Below are 19,795 nucleotides of genomic sequence, written 5' to 3'. Positions count from 1 at the left end.
CAGCACAAGGAGTCCCTTGAAGAACAGGAGACCAGGGCAGATAAAAAGGCCACCCCACAAACATTCATTTTATTCTTGTCTCTGGACAATGCAATCATGTCTCCATGACCATCAATGGCTGATGACTTTTGCCAATTCTAGGACCTTGTGAAGAGGATGGCTGATACCTCTTGAGGAGATTAAAGACTCACAATACAAGCTCGTTGACATCCTGCAATTGGCAACACCCACCTGGGTTGTGTTACCCATTAATGAAGCGCCCCAGGATCCATCAAAGACTTTGTGGCAAACTCCAGCTGCCATCCCGCCAACTTGTAAATGGGCAGACAGGAAATATTATGTTCTCCCCAAGGATTCAGAATGTTTGTTTTCTCACCCCGACCTAATTCCTGGGGGGAGGAGGGGTTGGATGCCATAAACGATGGGGTAAACAGCATTACTCCAGGTCTATCCCTTATGATAAGGACCAGAAGAGGTTAGACCTTTTGGGCTGAAAGGCATATCCATATGAGACCCTCCATTTTGGATTGCAAACTATCAGGTGTTTGTGGCCAAGTATGACTTCAGGAATTACATCAAGTTTGCAACCTTTATTGAACATCTTCCACAGGAGCATAGAGAGTACTTCCAGGCCATCATTAAACAGGGTCAGTTATTAGCCAGAACCTGTCTCCAAGAGTCCTTCGATGCTGCAAATACTGCCACTAGATCCACCGCCACAGTGGTTGTCGTGTGTGGGATGCCGTGGCTCTAGCTGTCCTGAGAGAGGTTCAGAATACTGTTGAAGACCTCCAAATTGATGGTCCAAAGCACTTCTTAGGAACTATGGATGAGCCTCTGCATATGCTGAAGGATGCCAGGGCCACATTGAGGTCTCTGGGTATATATGCTCCTATGAGCAATAGAAGATTTGGCAGTTCTCTGGATTTCAGAGCCACTGAACCCACTAGAAAGAGACAAAAAATTACAGAGGAAGAGAGCTCCTCCCCCTCTTTCAGTGAGTACCCAGTCATCATCAAAACAACAACTTTGACAGGTTGGTCAAGGACTCGACTCCTTCTCACCTCTAGTTTGCAAGCTGCAACCTTTTGCCTACCTTCCCACTTCTAAAGACTGCCTTTCCCATTTCCAACAGGCCTGGTGGTGGATTACAACAGACAAGTAGGTCATGGAGATTAAAATACTATGCTACATTATCCACTTTACATCCCTCCCTCCCACCCCCCTTCCCTGTCCCTCTTCAGGGATCCTTCTCATGAGACTACACTGAGTCATGGAGAATAGGTCCATCAATGGCTATTAGCAAAGATGGTGAGGGACAAACTCCATGCTCTGGGTGTCCTAAGATTCTACCTGCCAGAATCTGGGAGCAAACAACAGAAAATGTATCACTCCGTAACTGCCCTGTTCTGTTCATTTCCTCTGAAGCTCCTGGCATTGACAACTGTTGGAAGACAGGATGCTGGGCTAGATGGACCATTGGTCTGACCCAATATGGCTGTTCTTATGTTCTTATAGCCATTATACCATTTATTTACATATTTTATGTTTATGAATTAGAGTAAAAAAGTCTCATTGCAGAATTATCCTGGAATGTTGTTTCAAATCCTGTCCTTGTATTTCTGGCTGTCTTTTTCCCTCCAGCAGATCAAAGTAGTTTCAGGGCTTGCTTACTTTGTACAAAACGTCTGTTAAACTAAAATGTTCTCTACATCATCATCCTAGCTCAGCAACTCACAAACATCGATTCATTTACCCTCACACAATGTTGCTATTATCCCTGTTTTACAGATGGGGAACAGATGCCTGAATTCAATAAAGCACATGCTTAATTTTAAGCAAAGGCGTACGGGCCAGTTTTTAAGGTATTTAGGTGATGAACTCTCATTAAAATCACTGGGAATTAGGCACCTAAATACTTTTTAAAAATCTGGGCCTACATGCTTTCCTGAATCAGGGCCAGAAATTAAGTAACTTGTCCCAGGTCAAACAGAGTCTGTGTGACAGAGCCAGGAACAGAACACAATTTGCTTAAGTGCCTTTACGACAAGTCTGTCTTTTTTCAGTGAACATTAAAAAAATAAAATCCACAGTGTTTGTGAAACATCAGTTGTCCTAATTGTTTGTTGATCTGTTGTTCTGAATCAAAGACAAAAATTTCTCTTATTTTACTCCATTTCACTAGGTTTCATTTGTGTCAGAACAAAAGAACAATTAAAGATCTGAAGTAACAACCTCCTCTCTTGTTTCTCATTGACAGAATTTACTTTGACTTTCCTTTTCCAAACTACTTGTGCTCAGCTAGCATTAATTACAATTAGAGTTTCTGGTTTTAGATTTTAACTGATAGAATTCCCCTGAATTTGTTTTCACAGTGTGGCATCTTGAAAATAAGCATTGAAAATAATTGATTTTAGTAATTCCATTTCTTTAGGTTGTTCAGCTTGTCTGTCAGATTACATCCTAGAGTGTGTTGCTGAGAAGTTAAACAATACATCTAGGTAGGCAAAACTACTACTGAATTCAATAGGGCCAGGATTTCACCCACAGTTGTCATTCAAAATGACCCCAATCCTGATAAGCATTTCTCAGCACTTCCACAATAAAATCTATTTGATGATGATCTAGAGATGGAAGGTGCTGAAAAATCTAGGTTGCAGTTTATAGTTTTTCCTCTGTTAAACAACAGAGAGCGTTTTCCAAACTGAAAATTGTCACTGGGAGGAGGTAAATTTGCACTAAAGATCTTTGGAAATTAATTTGAATTGTTTTTTTTTTTATAAGCTGGTAAAAATGAAATTCACACCTCGAAGAACTACATAAAATGAAAAATGAATTTCAGAGAAAATAAACCCAGAAATCTTGACACCTTAATTACAGCTAAGGAGTAAAATACAAGGGTGGCAGAGAGACAGTAAAGTTCTGCTTCTAATACTACTTTCTCTCTCCTGGAATCAAAATAGTCTGGTGACATGATGTTTTAGGGGATTGAGAATATGATACAGAGCTTTCCACCTCTAGATCACTGGTCTGAATCTGGCTGAGGCCAATAATAGCTGCAAGTTGGCTTTGTTCAATAGTCTGTGTGAAAAGCCTTCCTTTATCTTGTTCCCTGCAACACCTATAAGTAGCCACTTAGGTTTTTTTAACGTGCTCTGTGCTTTTCATCTACATCAGTAATATTTAGCCAATTAGAAGAAAAATTCATTGGGGCCTTATAGGTATTTGGCAACATGCAGGTTCAGCAGTGCTTAAATGCCTGCTGAATAGGGATGCATTTACGTGCTTGAAGTGCCTAGCTGAATCGGGGTTTTAATCATAATTGATCAGGATGGAAATAATGTAGAGGTTACCTTTCATTTGTTGGATTTGCATGTTTTCAGCCTCCAGTGCTGCCTTACCATTCACCATATTTGCCAGCTGAGGAGACAGTTTATTATTAATATTTCTTACTGTAGAGCCTAAGTGCCCTAGTCATGTACCAGAACTCCATAGTATTAGGCGCTGTGAAAACACAGAACAAAAAGTTGATTGCTAGCCACTAACTTTTATGTAATATAAAGAGGAAGAGAGGAGGGAAAGAGAGAGAGAGAGAGGAAGAAGATCCAGAGTTACAATAATTAGATTTTTGGAGTGGTTTTTTGTTTCATCCTTCCATTTGCTTGTTTACCGATTGTCTGCAGCGAAGGCTAGAAAACCAAATCTTTTCCTCAAAAGATATCGCCCCAGACCAAATAAATAGCAGACGTGTGGTTTGGCCCTTGAAATATCTATTTATCCATGGAACATGAGCCAGACTTTTTGCATTTATTTGAGACAGCTAGATTGTGTACCCGTTACCTTAGCATTGTAACATTAGTGAGCAATACAAGTGCTTTCCAACCTGATGTAAGGGTTGCCTGTGGTAGACCCTACTGCGTATTGAGCAAGTGAGCATAGCCGGTGGCTCTGTGTTGAGGGTGAATACCCACTGGTAGGAGCTTACATTGTCACCAGTAAGGTTCTTCTTACTGACCTGCTCAGTCCCTCCAGTCCTGGGAAAAATAGGAACTTGATGCTCCCTGCGGAGAGCCAATGCCCAGAGATAGGACAGAGAGAGGCGGGAAGTGGGTAGATCCTGGCTTTGCACACTCAACAAGCGGAGCAGTGGTGATTGTTTTGTATTGGTGAGGGGGTGGTAGCAAGGGATCATCCTCCATTTTGGCATGTGAGGTTCTGGACGGCAGGGCTGCAGTGAACCGCAGGCTCTGGCTGCTCTTGTGTCAAGTAATGTTTAAATAAAACTAACTGACCTGGTAAATGCAAGCTCTCCATGGCTTAATAAAGAAAACAACGTACTTTGTAGGCTGGCCAGCTTACTTAGCCAGGAGTACAGCTGGGACTAAGATGTGTCATGACAATGGTAGTAATAATTTATTCCTCTCAGAGGGCAAGAGGAAGGAGCAGGGGTGGATTGGGATTCTCTGAGGTGGCAGGTTTTGTTCTCTGGTGTCATTATGTGAACTGTGTGTTAGAAATCTTTATTGTCACTATTATTATTCACTTATTTTCACTACTTCAGCCTGTTTGTTTCCTTTATGTATTCTTCTCATCTTGGCCAATGAAAATCAATAACGTTCATTTTGCTTTTGTTTATAGCCAGTGTCACTTTTGCATGCTCGTTGCTGCCGTGCCTGGGTGGTTAGCAATGCAGAGTGCGTTTACTGCTTTAAAACCAGTCATCATTGGGATTTAAAGCACAAATCATGGACATCAGATGTCTATTAGTTTGGCAAAAGATTGGTTTTACAAAATCTAATTTTAAGACATTTCTGTTTATCGTTTCCTTTTAATCTCAACATCTGATTTATTGCCATTGAGGAACACGCTTGTGATATTACATTTTTAAAAAGATTGTGTGCAGAGAGAAGGTTGAGGACAATGGGAAATTGGTATGTGGATTAATGTACCTGATATGAGCCCTGAGGAAGGTGCTTTACCTGCAGAATCGGAGCGTATAAGGTGTAATCCACTGAGCGAGAGTAAAATGAATATACTTTTTTCCTGAACACTTCCAGGGAATAATAGAAGGGGTGGGGGGTGGAAGCTTTTTCTCTTCCCTGCTGATCTGACCTACATATATTTGCTGTGCCTTGCCCTCTACACACTGCTGCCTTGACAAGTAAATGTGCATTATACACTATAAGTTTTCCCTTCTGCTGGCTTGTATGTGGAAGGAAAACACCAATCATTTGGGACTCATGGTTCAGAGAACACTGAAGTCTCACAGACTGAATATTAATGGGGGATGAATATTTGTCTCCTGTTAATATATCCGACTCCTATCCTTTGCCTTGACAAACATTTAAAGCTAGCTTGTAAAGAGTTAAACTTTCCACGTTCTAATAGGTTTGCTGCTTTTTTCTCCTAGAAACATGCACTCTTTCTCCTTTAAAAATAAATAAATAAAATAAACAACAAAAACCTAACAAGCCAAGTCAGAGAAGCGGCCGCCTCTGACTCTTGTCTCCTCAGAAGAGTCTTCCCATCTGCTTTTCACCACCCAAGCATCTGTTGTCATGGTTGTGTGAACATCATCCCTCCTCCCTCAACGAAGGAGGGTTTTCAGGTCTTTTCATTAAAATCTATACTTTAAAAAAAAAGTCACCCGGATATAGGGAGGGAGGCAACTTCTCGTGAATGCATGTTATTGGGCTGCCAGGTTGTGTTTACTTCAGAATGAACACCACTGTGGGTAACATCAATCTGTTTCCTCTCCCATCAGATACTGATGAAGAAGATTATGCCTCATGGTTGGGAAGTAACCATGAATAGAGCTAGCCAGGGATTTTCCATCAAAATTATTTTTTGGCTGGGAAACAGTTTCTGCAAAATCCAAATTTTCAGGGGGGAAAGGTTTTTGAATCAGGAAAATAATTAGTTTGGGGTCACTTTGATAGTAACCTGTGTCTGCCTCAGCTACTGCAATACTTCATAGCAGTTATAGCCAAGGTGTCTCATATTCCCTTTGACCCCAGTGGGCTTACCCCTGAGGTTGAACTGGCATGGTGCTTCATGGGAGTCCCATGACTACAGTGCACCATCGGAGATGTATTTCAGCCAGGGAGCCCACCCATAAAGGAGAACAGGGATATGAAGCAGTGTGCAGCTGTGGGGAACCAGATTGATGTTGAACAGAAAGCAGTGAATGTAGAAAGACCACCTGCTTCAGGTCATTCCTTAATTCCTTCAGTCATTCCTTTTCTATATTATGGGGACCACACAGAGAGCTGAACAGTAAGGAGATAGCCCAGCAAAATTCAGCTCCAGTTCTTATGTCCTGATACTGGACTAGCCCAGATTTTTGTGCAGCAGGGTGGTGGAGTTATGGAAAGTGTCAGCTTTGTGTGCAAGCAGTGAGAGGTTCGAGCTCCGCCTAGTCTTGGTTTGAATGGTACAAAATTCAGATGACATGGTCCCTTCTGACCTTAAAAACTAGGAATCTGCACTGAATTCAATGGAAGTCTTTCTAGCAACTTCAGTCAGAGTTGGATCAGATTCTGAGCAGGCTGGTGAGAACTGCATCCAAACTGGCAACGCTTGGCCTCCTGGCTGGCGGTGTCAGCCGACGTGGTCCAGGATTGCTGGTGCACCCAGAGGTGATCTCTCCAGAACTGCCGAAGAACGCTGGTGAGCCAAAAAGGGGTAAATGGCACAACCGCGACCCAAAAATACCACACCAACTGAGTGTGTAAATAAAGGAATTCACTAACAAGTACTGTAAAACTGGTTCCTTTCAGAAGCATTGTGTGTTCCCTAAAACTGTAAACCCCCCCCACACACTGTTAAGAGCACCATGTGCAATGACTGCTAAAAGGGGGCTCTGCGGACTGCCACCACCTCAAGCGCCAGCTCTGTAGCTCCCATTGGCAGTGGTTCTTGGCTAATGGGAGCTGCGGGGGCAGTGCCTGGGGACAGGGCAGTGCGCAGAGCCGCTTGGCTGCGCCTCTGTGTAGGAGCCAGAGAGGGGACGTGCTGCTGCTTCCGGGAGCCCCCGGAGGTAAGTGCCACCTGGAGCTTGCACCCCTGACCCACGCCTGCACCCCAACCCCCTGCCCCAGCCCTGATCCCCTCCCTTCCCTCTGAACCCCTTGATCTCAGCCTGGAGCACCCTCCTGCCCCAAACCCCTCATCCCCAGCCTCTCCCCAAAGCCCACACCCCCCAGCCAGAGCCCTCACACACCCCCGCACTCCAACTCCCTGCCCTGCCCCAGCCCTGATCCCTCTCCTGCCCTCCAAATGCTTTGATTCCAGCCCAGAGCACCCTCCTGCACCCCAACTCCCTCAGCCCCAGCCCCACACCAGAGCACGCACTCCCAGCTGGAATCCTCATCCCCCCTGTCCCAGCCCGGAGCCCCCACTCACACCCTGAACCCCTCATTTCTGGCCCCACCCCAGAACCCTCACCCCCAGCACAGAGCCGTACCCCCCCTCCCACACCCCAACTGCCTGCCTCAGCCCAGAGCCCCCTCCCATACTTCAAACCCCTCGGCTCTAGCCTGGAGCCCCATCCCACACCCTGAACTCCTCATTTCTGGCCCCACTCCAGAGCCGTGCCCATTCCCACACCCAACCCCCTGTCTCAGCCCAGAGCCCCATGCCGTCCAAACCCCTCGGCTCCACCCTGCAGGCTGGAGCCCACTCCTGCACCCCAAATCCCTCACCCCCAGCCAGAGCCCTCACCCCTTCCCTCATCCCAACCCACTGCCTCAGTCCGGAGCTCCCTCCCGCATTCTGAACTCCTCATTTGTGGCTGCACCTTCAGCCGGAGCCGTCACCCCTCCCGCACTCCAGACCCCTGAGCCAGCCTGGTGAAAATAAGCAAGTGATTGAGGGTGGGGAGAGCAAGTGACAGAGGGAGGGGGGGTATGGAGTGACCAGGGCGGGGCCTTGGAGAAGGGGTGGGGCCTCAGAGGAAGGGCAGGACAGGGGGTGGGGAAGGGTGTTCAGTTTTGGGGGAGTAGAAAGTTGGCAACCCTACTCTGAACACCAGAGCAGAACTTCTAAACAGTTTATCTTTGGAGCATAGTGTCCATATTGACTTTTGAACTGGTGGTGTCTGAATGTGCATTTTGAACGTCACTCAAGAAGTACAGGTGTGAAGAGCTAGCATCAGTGAATCAGCAGAATTGCAAAAATCTGCACATATGCAAGGCTAAGTTTAACAAGGAAGTAAATGAAAGCCATGCTAAATGAAGCACAATGGAAATTGCATTGCTTTAACATTGCCTTTTTTTTTTTATCTTTCTTTTTTTTTTTTTTTTTTTTTTTTTTTTTGGCCAGGCAAATAGTGTGATAAGGGCCAAATCCTGGGAAAGAATGTATAGCCCAATTAAGTGAGTTATGCACTCACATGCTCTCAAAAGGCAGAAGGTTGAGAAATAGATATTTCAGCCCTGCTATCTTGTAGCTGATCTGTAACCAGGTCTCAGTGGGTATGTCTACATTGCAATAAAACACCTGCAGCAGGCCTGTATCAGCTGACTCAGCCTTGTGGGGCTTGGGCTGCAGAATTGCAGTGTAGATGTTCGGGCTTGGGCTTGAGCCCAGGCTCTGGGATCCTGCAAGGGCATGGGTGTTTTGCTGCAGTGTAGACTCTACCCTGTGTGCTTACAGACTGTGGGAATGGTACTGAATGTGACCTGTTTCCCCTAATGACATCCAAAAGGACACATTATGAATGGGATGGAGGTATGTTCTACGTTAAATTTGTTTTGGTCACGCACACACCAGTCCTGGAACAGAGGTAGTTACAAACAGCATGCAAGACAATCCCTTCTTTCAGGAATCTCAGCATGCTTCAGGGGCACTCTGACTCCAATTACAGACCAAGGCAGAGAGCGAACTCTCCTGCAGGTGGCATAGCACCTGCTACACAGCCTTGTGCATAACAAAACTAACAGCTGCACATCTTCCCAAGACTGAATATTGGTTCACACAATCGTCCATATTGTTTCCTAGTGTGTAACGATGCCATCTATTGACACTTGCCATAATATCTTATTATGTATGTCTATATTGAACCAACAACCAGGAAATTCACAGTGGAGATGAAAACTCTTAGCATAACTGATTTGTTTAGTGTTTTCTTGGAGTTCCTACACAAATGCGTAGCTCAAGGGCCAGCCTTATCCTCTGGCAGTGAGGGAAGGAAGCTTACTGGCATATCTTGTATTCAGTGGTCGGACTAGAGAGGAAGGCATCTCCCACCATACATTCCCAACCCAATTCAGTTTGTGAACCAGATCCTGCTCACGCTTGAGTCCCCAGCTAAAAGGAGCTGCTTGAAACTATCCCTCGAACCTCCAAAATAAATGTAGACGATGCAATGTTTTCTGGGCAAAAATGATTTTTAATGGAGCTGGTGAACATTATGAATGTTGGGTGTGTTCTTTTTCATCAAAAGTGTTCATGAGAATTTTGCCCAAAAATGGGGGGGGGGCAGGGTGGCGTTATTGTGAATGCACTCCCCTTCCCCAATTTTTCCACCAGCCTTGGAACTCCTCTGAATTTTTTGAAATTTGGAAAAACTTAAGTGCCTTGCTGAATCACAGTGATCATCAGTCAATTTACACCTGTTGTTTGTGTGGGCTTTTCACATGGCAACAAGGAAGACATATTTTAAAAATAGGAAAATTTGGTTATAAACTTCAAAAATTGGCAGGTGTAGTTTTTCATTTTTTGAAACTGCTTTTAATTTGTCTTTTTTTTTTTAAATTGACTAGATTCCAAGTTGACAGTGCCCCTCTAATGCATCTCAACATTCAGTACATTCCTAGGGCATCAGCAGAGCAACTGACGTCATAAGTTTATTTTTAGTATTGTTTTAAGTTTAAAAAAACAAGCAAATGAGTGGTGGGAGAGACATGTTTTTTCAGGAAATTTCTGTTTGAAGCAAAATAAACTTCTGAGATTTTGTAAACCGAACTGTCCTGTTGAAATTGAAAACCCTAATTGAATTGAAAACCAAGACGTATCTTGAAATTCATAGAATATCAGAGTTGGAAGGGACCTCAGGAGGTCACCTAGTCCAACCCCCTGCTTAAAGCAGGTCCAGTTTTTGCCCCAGATCCCTAAATGGCCCCCTCAAGGATTGAACTCACAACCCTAGATTTAGCAGGCTAATGCTCAGACCACTGAGCTCTCCCTCCCCCCTTTCATGCCTGAAAGTCTTCTAATGATAATGAAGCTAGGGTCCCAGGATATAAAACAACTCTGCATAGGGCTATTGTACTATACATAGGCTTGGAAGGATTAGATCTCTATTGGTAAAGGTTGGCAAACATCCATACAAACCATACAAACACAAACTGATGACAAAAATATTTACACATAGGCAGGTAAAGAAAAATGCTCCCTTTGAACTTGGAGTCAAAATCCAGGGATTTAGACTTTTGAATTAGGCTTGTTACAAATGGACTAGCGAATGAACAATAAACAGGAATAATTCCTCACTTTAAGGATCTTTGCTCTGTATATTTTGACATGGGATGTTGACAGTTTTAATGGTTTATAAAGCTTTAACTTTTTGAATTCAATGTCTACTGTCATTAAATAATTGACTTCCCCATAATGTCATGCAGCTGTGAAAATTGAAATCTGTAAAAACAGAAAAATGCTTAAGAATAAACATTGATGATATCAATTGAAATTAAAAAAAAATCAAAATTCTGCCAAGCTTAAACACCTCCCAACATAGCGAAATTCATTGGGTTATCAAATTCCTGTGATGACACCGTGATCTGTTTGGATGCTGAACAGATTTTGAAATTGCTCCAAAGCCTTTTTAATAACTTCACTTGCAATATAAGGATCTGACTTTAATGAGACAATATTAGGCCAGAATATGCAAAGCATATAACCCACCCTTATGTGATAGTCCGGTAGCCAACATTACATCTCTTGTCTATTACATATTTATTATTTTTATAAAGTTAATTAAAACATTTGTGCTCAATCGGGCATAAAAATAGGGCAACTGCTTCTTGATACATTGGGAACTGAAAATGTCCGAGTCCCACAAATCTATGTTGCTTTTCTTTATAATGGTAAATGTTTGATTGTATACATATCATTATTAACACACATTTTTATTAGGGTAGTGACTGGAGGCTCTATTCAGGAACTGGCCCCATTGAACAGAATTGTATGTGTGCGCATTGTTTTAGACAGGGACTGTCTAATACTGTGTGCAATTTAAGACTCTGATCTTGCAAAGAAATGTGCACATACATAGCATCAAGCATGTAAGTAGCCCCTTGATTTCAATCACTTAAAGTTAAGCTTATGCAGAAGTCTTTGCATGATTGGAGTCTAAATAGACACGATAGCTAAACAGAAACTGACAGACAACGTGTAAGGGATTCGGAAAGTAACTCCATGCAGATGAACCCCTGTGCCACTTGAAGCCCTGCTGAAGTCTGCAGAGCTCTGGGCAAGTGTAGAGATGCTCCCATTCAAAGCTGCTTGCCCAGCTGGGACCAATTAGAACTGGTTGAAATGTTTTGACCAGAAAGGGTTGGGGATGTTTATTGGTCAAACGGCCTATTTAATTGGTCTACCTTTTTTTGTCTTTGGGGGGGCTGGGGCAGTTGTGCCTTTTTTAAAAAATGTTTTTTAAACCAAAATGTTCTCAAATGTGATCAAAGTGGTCATTAACATTTTTCATTTGATTCAAGCCAGGTTTTCAGTCAACCAAACGTTTGGTAACTCATTTTGATAACAGTTTTGACAATGTTTTTGATTAAAAAGTTGGGGGGTGGAGCCAGATAAAATGGGTCCATTTCGAACACTTCAAACAGGAAAAAAAAGTTTAATTTTATTTCAAAAATCGGTCTCACTTAGTTAAAAGTGCAAACTTGTGGTGTTTTGTTTAACTCCTCCAAACCAATTCTCTTGTCCCTTTCCCTCTCCTATGCACAGATGTCCCAACCATCTCTTCTGCCAAAATTCACTCCCATTAACCTGCCAATCCCAGAAATAGCTTCTTTTCCTATACAAAAAGCTATTTGTGCTGACACGTGTGTGTTCTCTCATTTCTGGTACGTACACAGTGCTACCTGGATTTATGGGACGACACAGCTGCAGAACCAGATTATAATCTCAGATATGAAATGTACCACCACATATTTCAACAAGAAAGTACCCCTTAAAATATCAAACTTGAACGCATACACAATAATGCAGGTTTCAGAAAGCACCTTGTCACTGACATTAGGTGCTGGCCCTTGATTTCTGCTGTTCAAACCAGCATCAGTGTCTATATTTAAACATTTATTTTACAAGTTATTATACATCATTTGTTTTCAGCTGAGCAACTGAAATCTCAGTTGTGGCGTAGTAGCGTTGACCAACGCTGTGGAAATTATAAACATTTAATCAATTAAAAGGGAAATATTTCTAACGTGGATGTTGCTTCTGTCTCTTTCAGTCTATCCGAGAAGTCACAGGATATGTCCTGGTAGCATTGAATCAGTTTGAGTACCTCCCGTTAGAGAACCTACGCATCATTCGTGGGACAAAACTCTACGAGGACCGATATGCCTTGGAGATATTTCTTAACTACAGAAAGGATGGTAATTTTGGACTCAGGGAACTTGGCCTGAAGAACTTGACTGGTAAGGAAAACACCTATAAATAACTGATTGGTCATGGTGGCAGCTGAGCTTGCTGAATATTTATACAGATGCTTTGGATACTAGCATTATAGAGGGACCATATGTGTACCTAGAAAGATAGGCATGTTGAAAATTTTATGTAGTTAAAAGATTTATAGATTTGTCTAATCTAGTTCCCTTTTGGGTGCCTAGAGTGGTAGCCATCTTAGTCTGTATCAGCAAAAACAATGAGGAGTTCTTGTGGCACCTTAGAGGCTAACAAATTTATTTGGGCATAGGCTTTTGTGGGCTAAAACCCACTTCATCAGATGCATGGAGTCAGAGGTGAAAGAAGCCAGTGCACCGTACTGGGGTAGCCCGGCTTCCCCAGGGGGCAATTTAAAGGGCTGGGGCTCCCAGCAGGTGGCTGGAGCCCCAGGCTCTTTAAATTGCCTCCAGACCCCCTCTGCTAGAGGCCTGGGGTAGCAGCTGCGGGGCTCCGGCGGCTATTTAAAGGGCCCGGGGCTCCCCTGCTTCTACTGCCCCGGCCCTTCAAATAGCTGCCGGAGCCCCGCCGTTGCTACTCCAGGGCTCCGAGGGCTATTTAAAAGGACTGGGATGCTAGAAGCAGGGGAGCTGCAGGCCCTTTAAATAGCCCCTGGAGCCCCCGCTACCCCAGGGCTCCGGCAGCTAATTAAAGGACTGGAGCAGTACAAGCAGGGGAGCCTCGGGCCCTTTAAATAGCCCCTGGAGCCCCAGGCTGCTGCTGCTACCCTGGTGGGGGAGGGGGAGGAGGAGGGGGGTCACTTACCTTACAGGGTGGACTGGGGTTGGCTCTGACCCCCTCAGCCCCACCCCTTCTGCCCTAGGCCCCGCCCCTTCCGGGGGCCAGAGCAGGCCCCAGTGTAGCGGTAAGTCACTCGACTTATTTTCACCCCTGCATGGAGTGGAACATACAGTAGGGAGGTATAAATACACAGCATATGAAAAGATGGGAGATGCCTTACCAAGTAGGGGGGTCAGTGTGCTAACGAGCCAATTCAATTGAGGTTGAAGTAGGCTATTCTCATCAGTTGACAAAAAGGGGTGGAAATCACTTTTGTGATGCTAATGAGGCCAATGTAAACAAAGTGGCCCATTTTTGAACAGCTGACAAGAAGGTGTGAGTATCTGCATGGGGAAATTAGTTTTTGTAGTTACCCATCCACTCCCAGTCTTTATTCAGGCCTAATTTGAGGGTGTCCAGTTTGCAAATTAATTCCAGTTCTCTCTTTGGAGTCTATTTTTGAAGTTTTTTTGTTGAAGAATTGCCACTTTTAAGTCTGTTATTGAGTGTCCAGGAAGATTGAAGTGTTCTCCTACTGGTTTTTGAATGTTATAATTCCTGATGTCAAATTTGTGTCCATTTATTCTTTTGCATAGAGATTCTTTTGGTTCTGATCCAATATCTTGTGATTTCACAGTCCAAAGGATGTCACTGACTAGAAGGAATGGTCCAAATTATAGTATTGGCTAGAAGGAATTAACCTGGAAGGAAAGGTTCAATGGCTGGAAATGTAGATATGAAACAGGCTTCAAAAAGCAGGGCCAGATTTTCAGCCAGTGTAAATTGGCATAGCTGCCCTGAAGTCAACAGAGCTGCACCAGTTTACCCCAGTAGTGATCAGGACTGCTGTGTTTGGGTGGATACTACCCAACAGTTGTATTTTAGCCTGGCATATGCCCTGGAAACAGTGAGAGCTATGGCTAAAATACAACTGTTTGGTAGTATCCAACCAAAATATAGCACTAGCTCTCCCCCTCTACTTACTTTACCTAAAGCATTTCCTTTACTCTCGCTAATGCTTTCGCTTCTCTTTCAACTCCAGCTTGTGTGAAGCAGAAATATATTTGAAAGAGCAGATGAACTTTCACAAAGTTATGTTTCAAAGCCATATGCACAGTAGTGGCTTTATGATGGTCAGTTATCCATTATTTATTGCTTCTGGGGCAGATTTCTTGATGCAAAAATGTCTTCAGAATTGGCACTATAGCCCATTTTTTTTTAATTGGTGACTGTGAGGCCATATCATCCTGAGGTGGTGCAGATTAACCTAGCTCAACAGAGCTGTGACCATTGACGACCGCTCAGGGTCTGGACTTTGGTGTCTGAAATTGACAGTCAGACTGGTAACTCTGCTTAGCATATAAAGAATGCAGGTAGCTGCTGTACAAACTTGTCTAGAGAGTTCATTCAAAGCCACCTCATTTATCGTTGGTACCTCCTGAGGAGAGGTTATCAACGGTGATCATTTTATACCACACTCTGGTGGCTTTGTGACATGGAATCTCTCCGCTAGTGGCTAAATACAGACCACAGACTGTAACCCCAACTGGATTTGAAGTTTGGCCCTCAGTACACAAAGGTGTAGCTCAACCTTTCTGAACTGAGTTTAGGCATTTCTATGTTGTTGTTATATAACACAGTTGACATGGGTGCCAATAGTTCTCTTTTGTTAATGTCTCGCTGAATTTTACAGCCATGCTTGAAATAAGCAGATGCTTTTATAAAGACAAAAAGAAGACTGATTTGACCTAGCAATTCACAAATGTCCCCATTGTTGTTATATTGTCTGCTATATCCTCATACTGAACTACAGTGGCATTCTGGAAATATGGGTAACTTTTTTTTTCCAAAAGACTTATGAGCATAAATCACTTAGGCTCAGAGTTTTGAAGCTATATAAACATTGCTGTGCTCGGCATTGATGGAATTTAGACTCAAGTGCCTAAATCCTTTGGGAAACATTTAGGCCCCTAAATCTGCTAGGCACTGCAATGGTGAACTCACCAATGCCTAAATAGCTTTAAAAATCTGGGCTTAAGGCACTTCGGAAAACTTTTACTTTGAATCATACTTAAGTTCCTAGGAGCCTCAGTCACTTCTGAAACTGGAAGTTACACTCCTAAGTCACTTGGGCCCTTGGGACATTTCCTCCCATGATCTGCGACCGCCCCCTCCCTTATCACCCTGTTCTGCATTATCCTCAAAGCGACCTATTTCAGGCAACTATAGACACACACAAGAACTAAAGCATGTTGTGGTTTACACAAGAGTGCACTACCTTGGGTACATTGCAAAGCTTGAGACAGAAAAAATAGTTACTTTCCACCTGTGGAGGTATGTCATAGCACCCAAGTAATCTGTAACTTGCTATGATTTACTGCTAACAGAATATGTTTTCTAGCTACAAAAGAGAATCTGACGCATTAAAATATTTAAAAAAAAAAAAACCAACCCGAAATATCACTGCAGTCCTATCAATAGCTCCTAGAGAGAAAACAATCAGAGTTCAGTTGCAATACCAGGCAGCATTAGGTTCTAAATGAGGGCAGACAGAGCTTAACAACCCACCTTTTAAGTAACTGGGCTCCCTTTGTGGTGCCAATACATCTGTAGAGGGTAGCCTTGAAGCATAGACCGTAACTGGCTTCTGAGCCCCAGTAGCAGATCGTATCCAGTAGACACATCTTTTCAGCAATGATGTCCCTGCCAGAGTGGGCTGGTATGCAACTGTGGCATTACTCATCTCATCAACCAGATAATGGCTTTGATTGAATTCTCTCTTTTCTCTATTATGCCCATCACTCTGATGTCTGAGTGCTTCTCTTAGTCCCCAAAACCCTACATCTACTTTTCTCCTATTCCCCACCTCCCAATTTACCATTCCTTTCTCTCCAGTCCTAGGATTCTTCCGACCCTTCTGATATAAGATGTTCATCCAGATCGTCTGTAGCTTCATGTAACTTAGGGTATGTCTATGCTGCACGAAAATGTGTGTTCAACCACCGTCTGCCCTATAGGCTTTAACTTGAGCTGCTAACCTGGGTTAACAGCCAAATTGTTATGTCTTAAATGCTATTTTAACCCACGTTAGCGAATGCAGGTTAGCTAACCTGACTTAAGAACACACCTTTTGTTTTTATTTTGCACTGTAGACATACTCTTAGACTAAAGAGCATTCATAACAGACGGTAGAGGGCTTGGGTTTTTTTAGCACTTAGCCATGGCTCTGCTGGCTCGTAGGGTGAAACAGCTGCCGTTTTAAGTTCCCAGCTCAGGATTTCATTCCTGAACCAGATGTCATGCTCCAGTTCACTGTCTGTTTGACTCAGAGACATCACTTGTAAAGGCCACTTTTATATGACTGGCACAGCATCAAACCTATGCAGTAAATAATTTCATTTTCCTTTCTTTCAAGTAAGCCTCATAACACCACTCTTAGCTCAGCCTCCGCACTTTCTTATTATTGAGTATTGGTGATTGCGTCCACGTCGTCTGACTTAGGTTTCTACAAACCCTCTCTTGGAATTTGTTGCTCAAGATGTGTCATTGTCTCTAGGAAGAAAAGTGGCTAGCACCATTAACTTTTAGCCTTGTAGCAACTTGCATGGAATTTGGAGGGACGAGCATAAGTTGCAGGCGGGAAGAATTTGGAGGAGGCACCAGGAGGTCGGTCTAGGTGATGCTAGCTGCAGTTGCATCATCTCCGTAAATAGTTCTCTTAATAAACAGCCAGTTTAGTTTTACGAGCATGGAGCCCTTTCATGTTATTACCCAGGACGTGGTATGTGAAATAAGCCTAGCCTCCTCTAAGTGCTTAAAAACAGTTTCCTGGGGCTGAAGATGGACTTTTGCATACTTCCAGATAATCAAAATACTGTCTAGAGAGCACATGGCCTATTGCCGTTTGGAATCCTGCTGATGCATTGGCTATCTTTTCTCTTAACCTGCTTCATACTGTAAATCCCATCTCCAGAGCATGCTAATATTTAACCCACGTGCGCTAACATCTTCAGCACAATTTAAGAATACCTACTATTCTTCCAAGCTGTGCAAAACTAACCTGGGGTTGTGGAGGTGGATGACATTACACCTTTCAGGGTTGGATTAGCTCTGAACTTACGTCTATGCAGGGGTGAAAGTAAGATAAAATACTTATCGGTACGGGGGCCCTGCTCCGGGCCCCCAGAAGGGGTGGGGCATGGCCTTGGGCAGAAGGAGCAGGGCTGGGGCGGTCAGCTTCCCCCAGCCAGCCCTTCCATGCTGCCCAGCCCGTGTTGCCTGGGGCTCCGGCCGCTGCCGTGGCAGCAGCGGCGGCCGGGAACCCTGGGCTCTCTTAAATCGCCAGGCCCCGGGGCAGCTGCCCCTTTTGCCCGCCCCATTGGTGGCCCGGGGGGGGTGGGGGTGGGGGCGCAAAAGGGGGATCAATGTTCAAATGCTGCCACAACAGTGCTTTAACATCAGCTGTGTATGGGCCAGTTCTGGCGGCCTGTTTTTACCAGTATGCCGTACCGGCCCACTTTCACCTCTGTGTCTACGTATCCCAGCAGCTCCATATCAAAGTCAGAAACAATCATCGTAACCCCAGTCCTGTATTTAATTTAAGATGAAATTATCCCTACTAGTGCCAGTTCCTGCAGCTTCTGCTTCATTGCAGACTTCAGCAGATTAAACCTTGCACGGTACAATTATTGCAGCTAATTAAAGCCTGGGTGTAACCCTCTGAACGACATGAAAACCTGGTGAAGCGCTCTTTATTGGATTTTTGCCCTGTGCAAACAGTTAAGGCATCTTTGTTCTGTTCATACAGTGCCTACCTCTGTGGGGTCCTGGTCTGTGAATGAGGTTCCTAGATGTTACTCATCATATAACTGCTGAGGATGCTTCCACCTCTAGTGACAGATGTGGACTCAAGCTTCACAGTCCCATTCGTTCTACTAGTGCATGGATGCCCCCAGCAGACTTTGAAGCTGTGTTCTCAGTGCTGTACGAGATACACATGCAAATACAGGCCCCTGCCTTTAGTAACCAAAGGCACTGCTCCCTCCTTTTAGTGTGGCCACAGACTGAAACCAAGTCCCATGACTGAATCCCTTTCCCACATACAAAGACAACATTTTAGATTTTTCTCACCAAGTATTGTGTTCTTTTCAGTATGTTGTCAACAGCTGTGTTTTTATTGTCAGATCTGTGTCAAGAGCTATTTCATATTTGAACTTAACTTCGAGTGTTTTGGGTTTTGTACCTTATCTGCTATATTCAAATGATACATACAAATGCTCTGTTATATTCTACATTTATACCTCACAAAGGGCTCAATTCCACCATCAGTTGACACTTAAAGTTTCCATTTACCTCAGCGGCAGTTCTGTCTGTGAAATGACAGTAGGATCAGTTCCTAGAAATTTGAAGCTGTTCCAGAAATCTGGGCTATAAAAACATATTTCTCACATTGGAATATAAAAATGTAATCACACACCTCTGAAATCTACAGTCAATTATTCCACATATGCATCAAAAGCAAGCAGATGTTATACTAACAAACTGGCTGCTGCCATCTCAGCTGGGCTCCACTTACAACCTTCATAATCTCCGCCAGGTACCCTTAAAATAAAATGCAAGTTTAAAATATTGAACATATTATACAGTGTGGTATTAACAGGACACACTATGTGTAGACCAAGACTATGCCTTCTCCTTCTATTCATTGGGAATGACCTAGTGCAAACCATTTCTGACTTCACCGTGTAGCAAGGCAGTCAACCCTAGTTCATCTAATGAAAGGCATAATCAGTGCCCACACAGGGGGTATTCCGTGTATGTCAAACAGCTGATGAATAAGTTCCATTGTGACGTTTATCTTCATGAGTGAGGCAAGGCAAAAATGGAAGGATAATTCACAAGCGCCACACCTACTGTTGAGGTATCCCATATTTTCTTGTGTGAAGATAAATGTCATGACAAAGATCAGCCACGATGAATTGTATAATCTACAAATGGGCAGGAAAATGCAAATATGTGTCTGTAAAAACCTGAATGGCTTAGAATCTGTAAAGGGTTTTAAATAGATTTTTGGAGTCATCAGTTAATAATAATAATACTCAGCTCTTCTGTAGTGCTTTTGATTAGCGGAGATCTCAGTAACATATACATGGCTTCCAAATGCTGACTTGCATTTTCCTGTTTAGTCATACTTTCTATTTATGCATCCTTGCAAGAACGTTATTGTTAAGATATCTGATTGAAAAAGTGTTAATACTTCATATAGTTAACATACAGCCTAACGGCCTCAATTTTGATGGTTAAAACCTGGAAATCTAGGTTACGGGGAGACGGG

General features: G+C 43.5%; 1 protein-coding gene across 6 annotated transcripts in view; it reads left to right on the top strand.

Annotated features, from left to right (window-relative positions):
- Positions 1-19,795, top strand: part of ERBB4 (erb-b2 receptor tyrosine kinase 4) — a 975,001-nt gene that overhangs the window by 538,449 nt on the left and 416,757 nt on the right. For all 6 annotated transcript variants that reach the window (XM_048869092.2, XM_048869089.2, XM_048869091.2 and 3 more), the window contains exon 3: positions 12,470-12,656. In XM_048869092.2, coding sequence (XP_048725049.1) covers positions 12,470-12,656 — 187 coding nt within the window. The remainder of the gene's footprint in view (positions 1-12,469; positions 12,657-19,795) is intronic.

This window comes from Caretta caretta, chromosome 11 (assembly GCF_965140235.1).
Source record: "Caretta caretta isolate rCarCar2 chromosome 11, rCarCar1.hap1, whole genome shotgun sequence".
In the NCBI taxonomy this organism is placed as follows: domain Eukaryota; kingdom Metazoa; phylum Chordata; order Testudines; family Cheloniidae; genus Caretta; species Caretta caretta.
The sequence above is the reverse complement of the archived record's forward strand: the minus strand, read 5'-3'. Positions and strand labels throughout refer to the sequence as shown.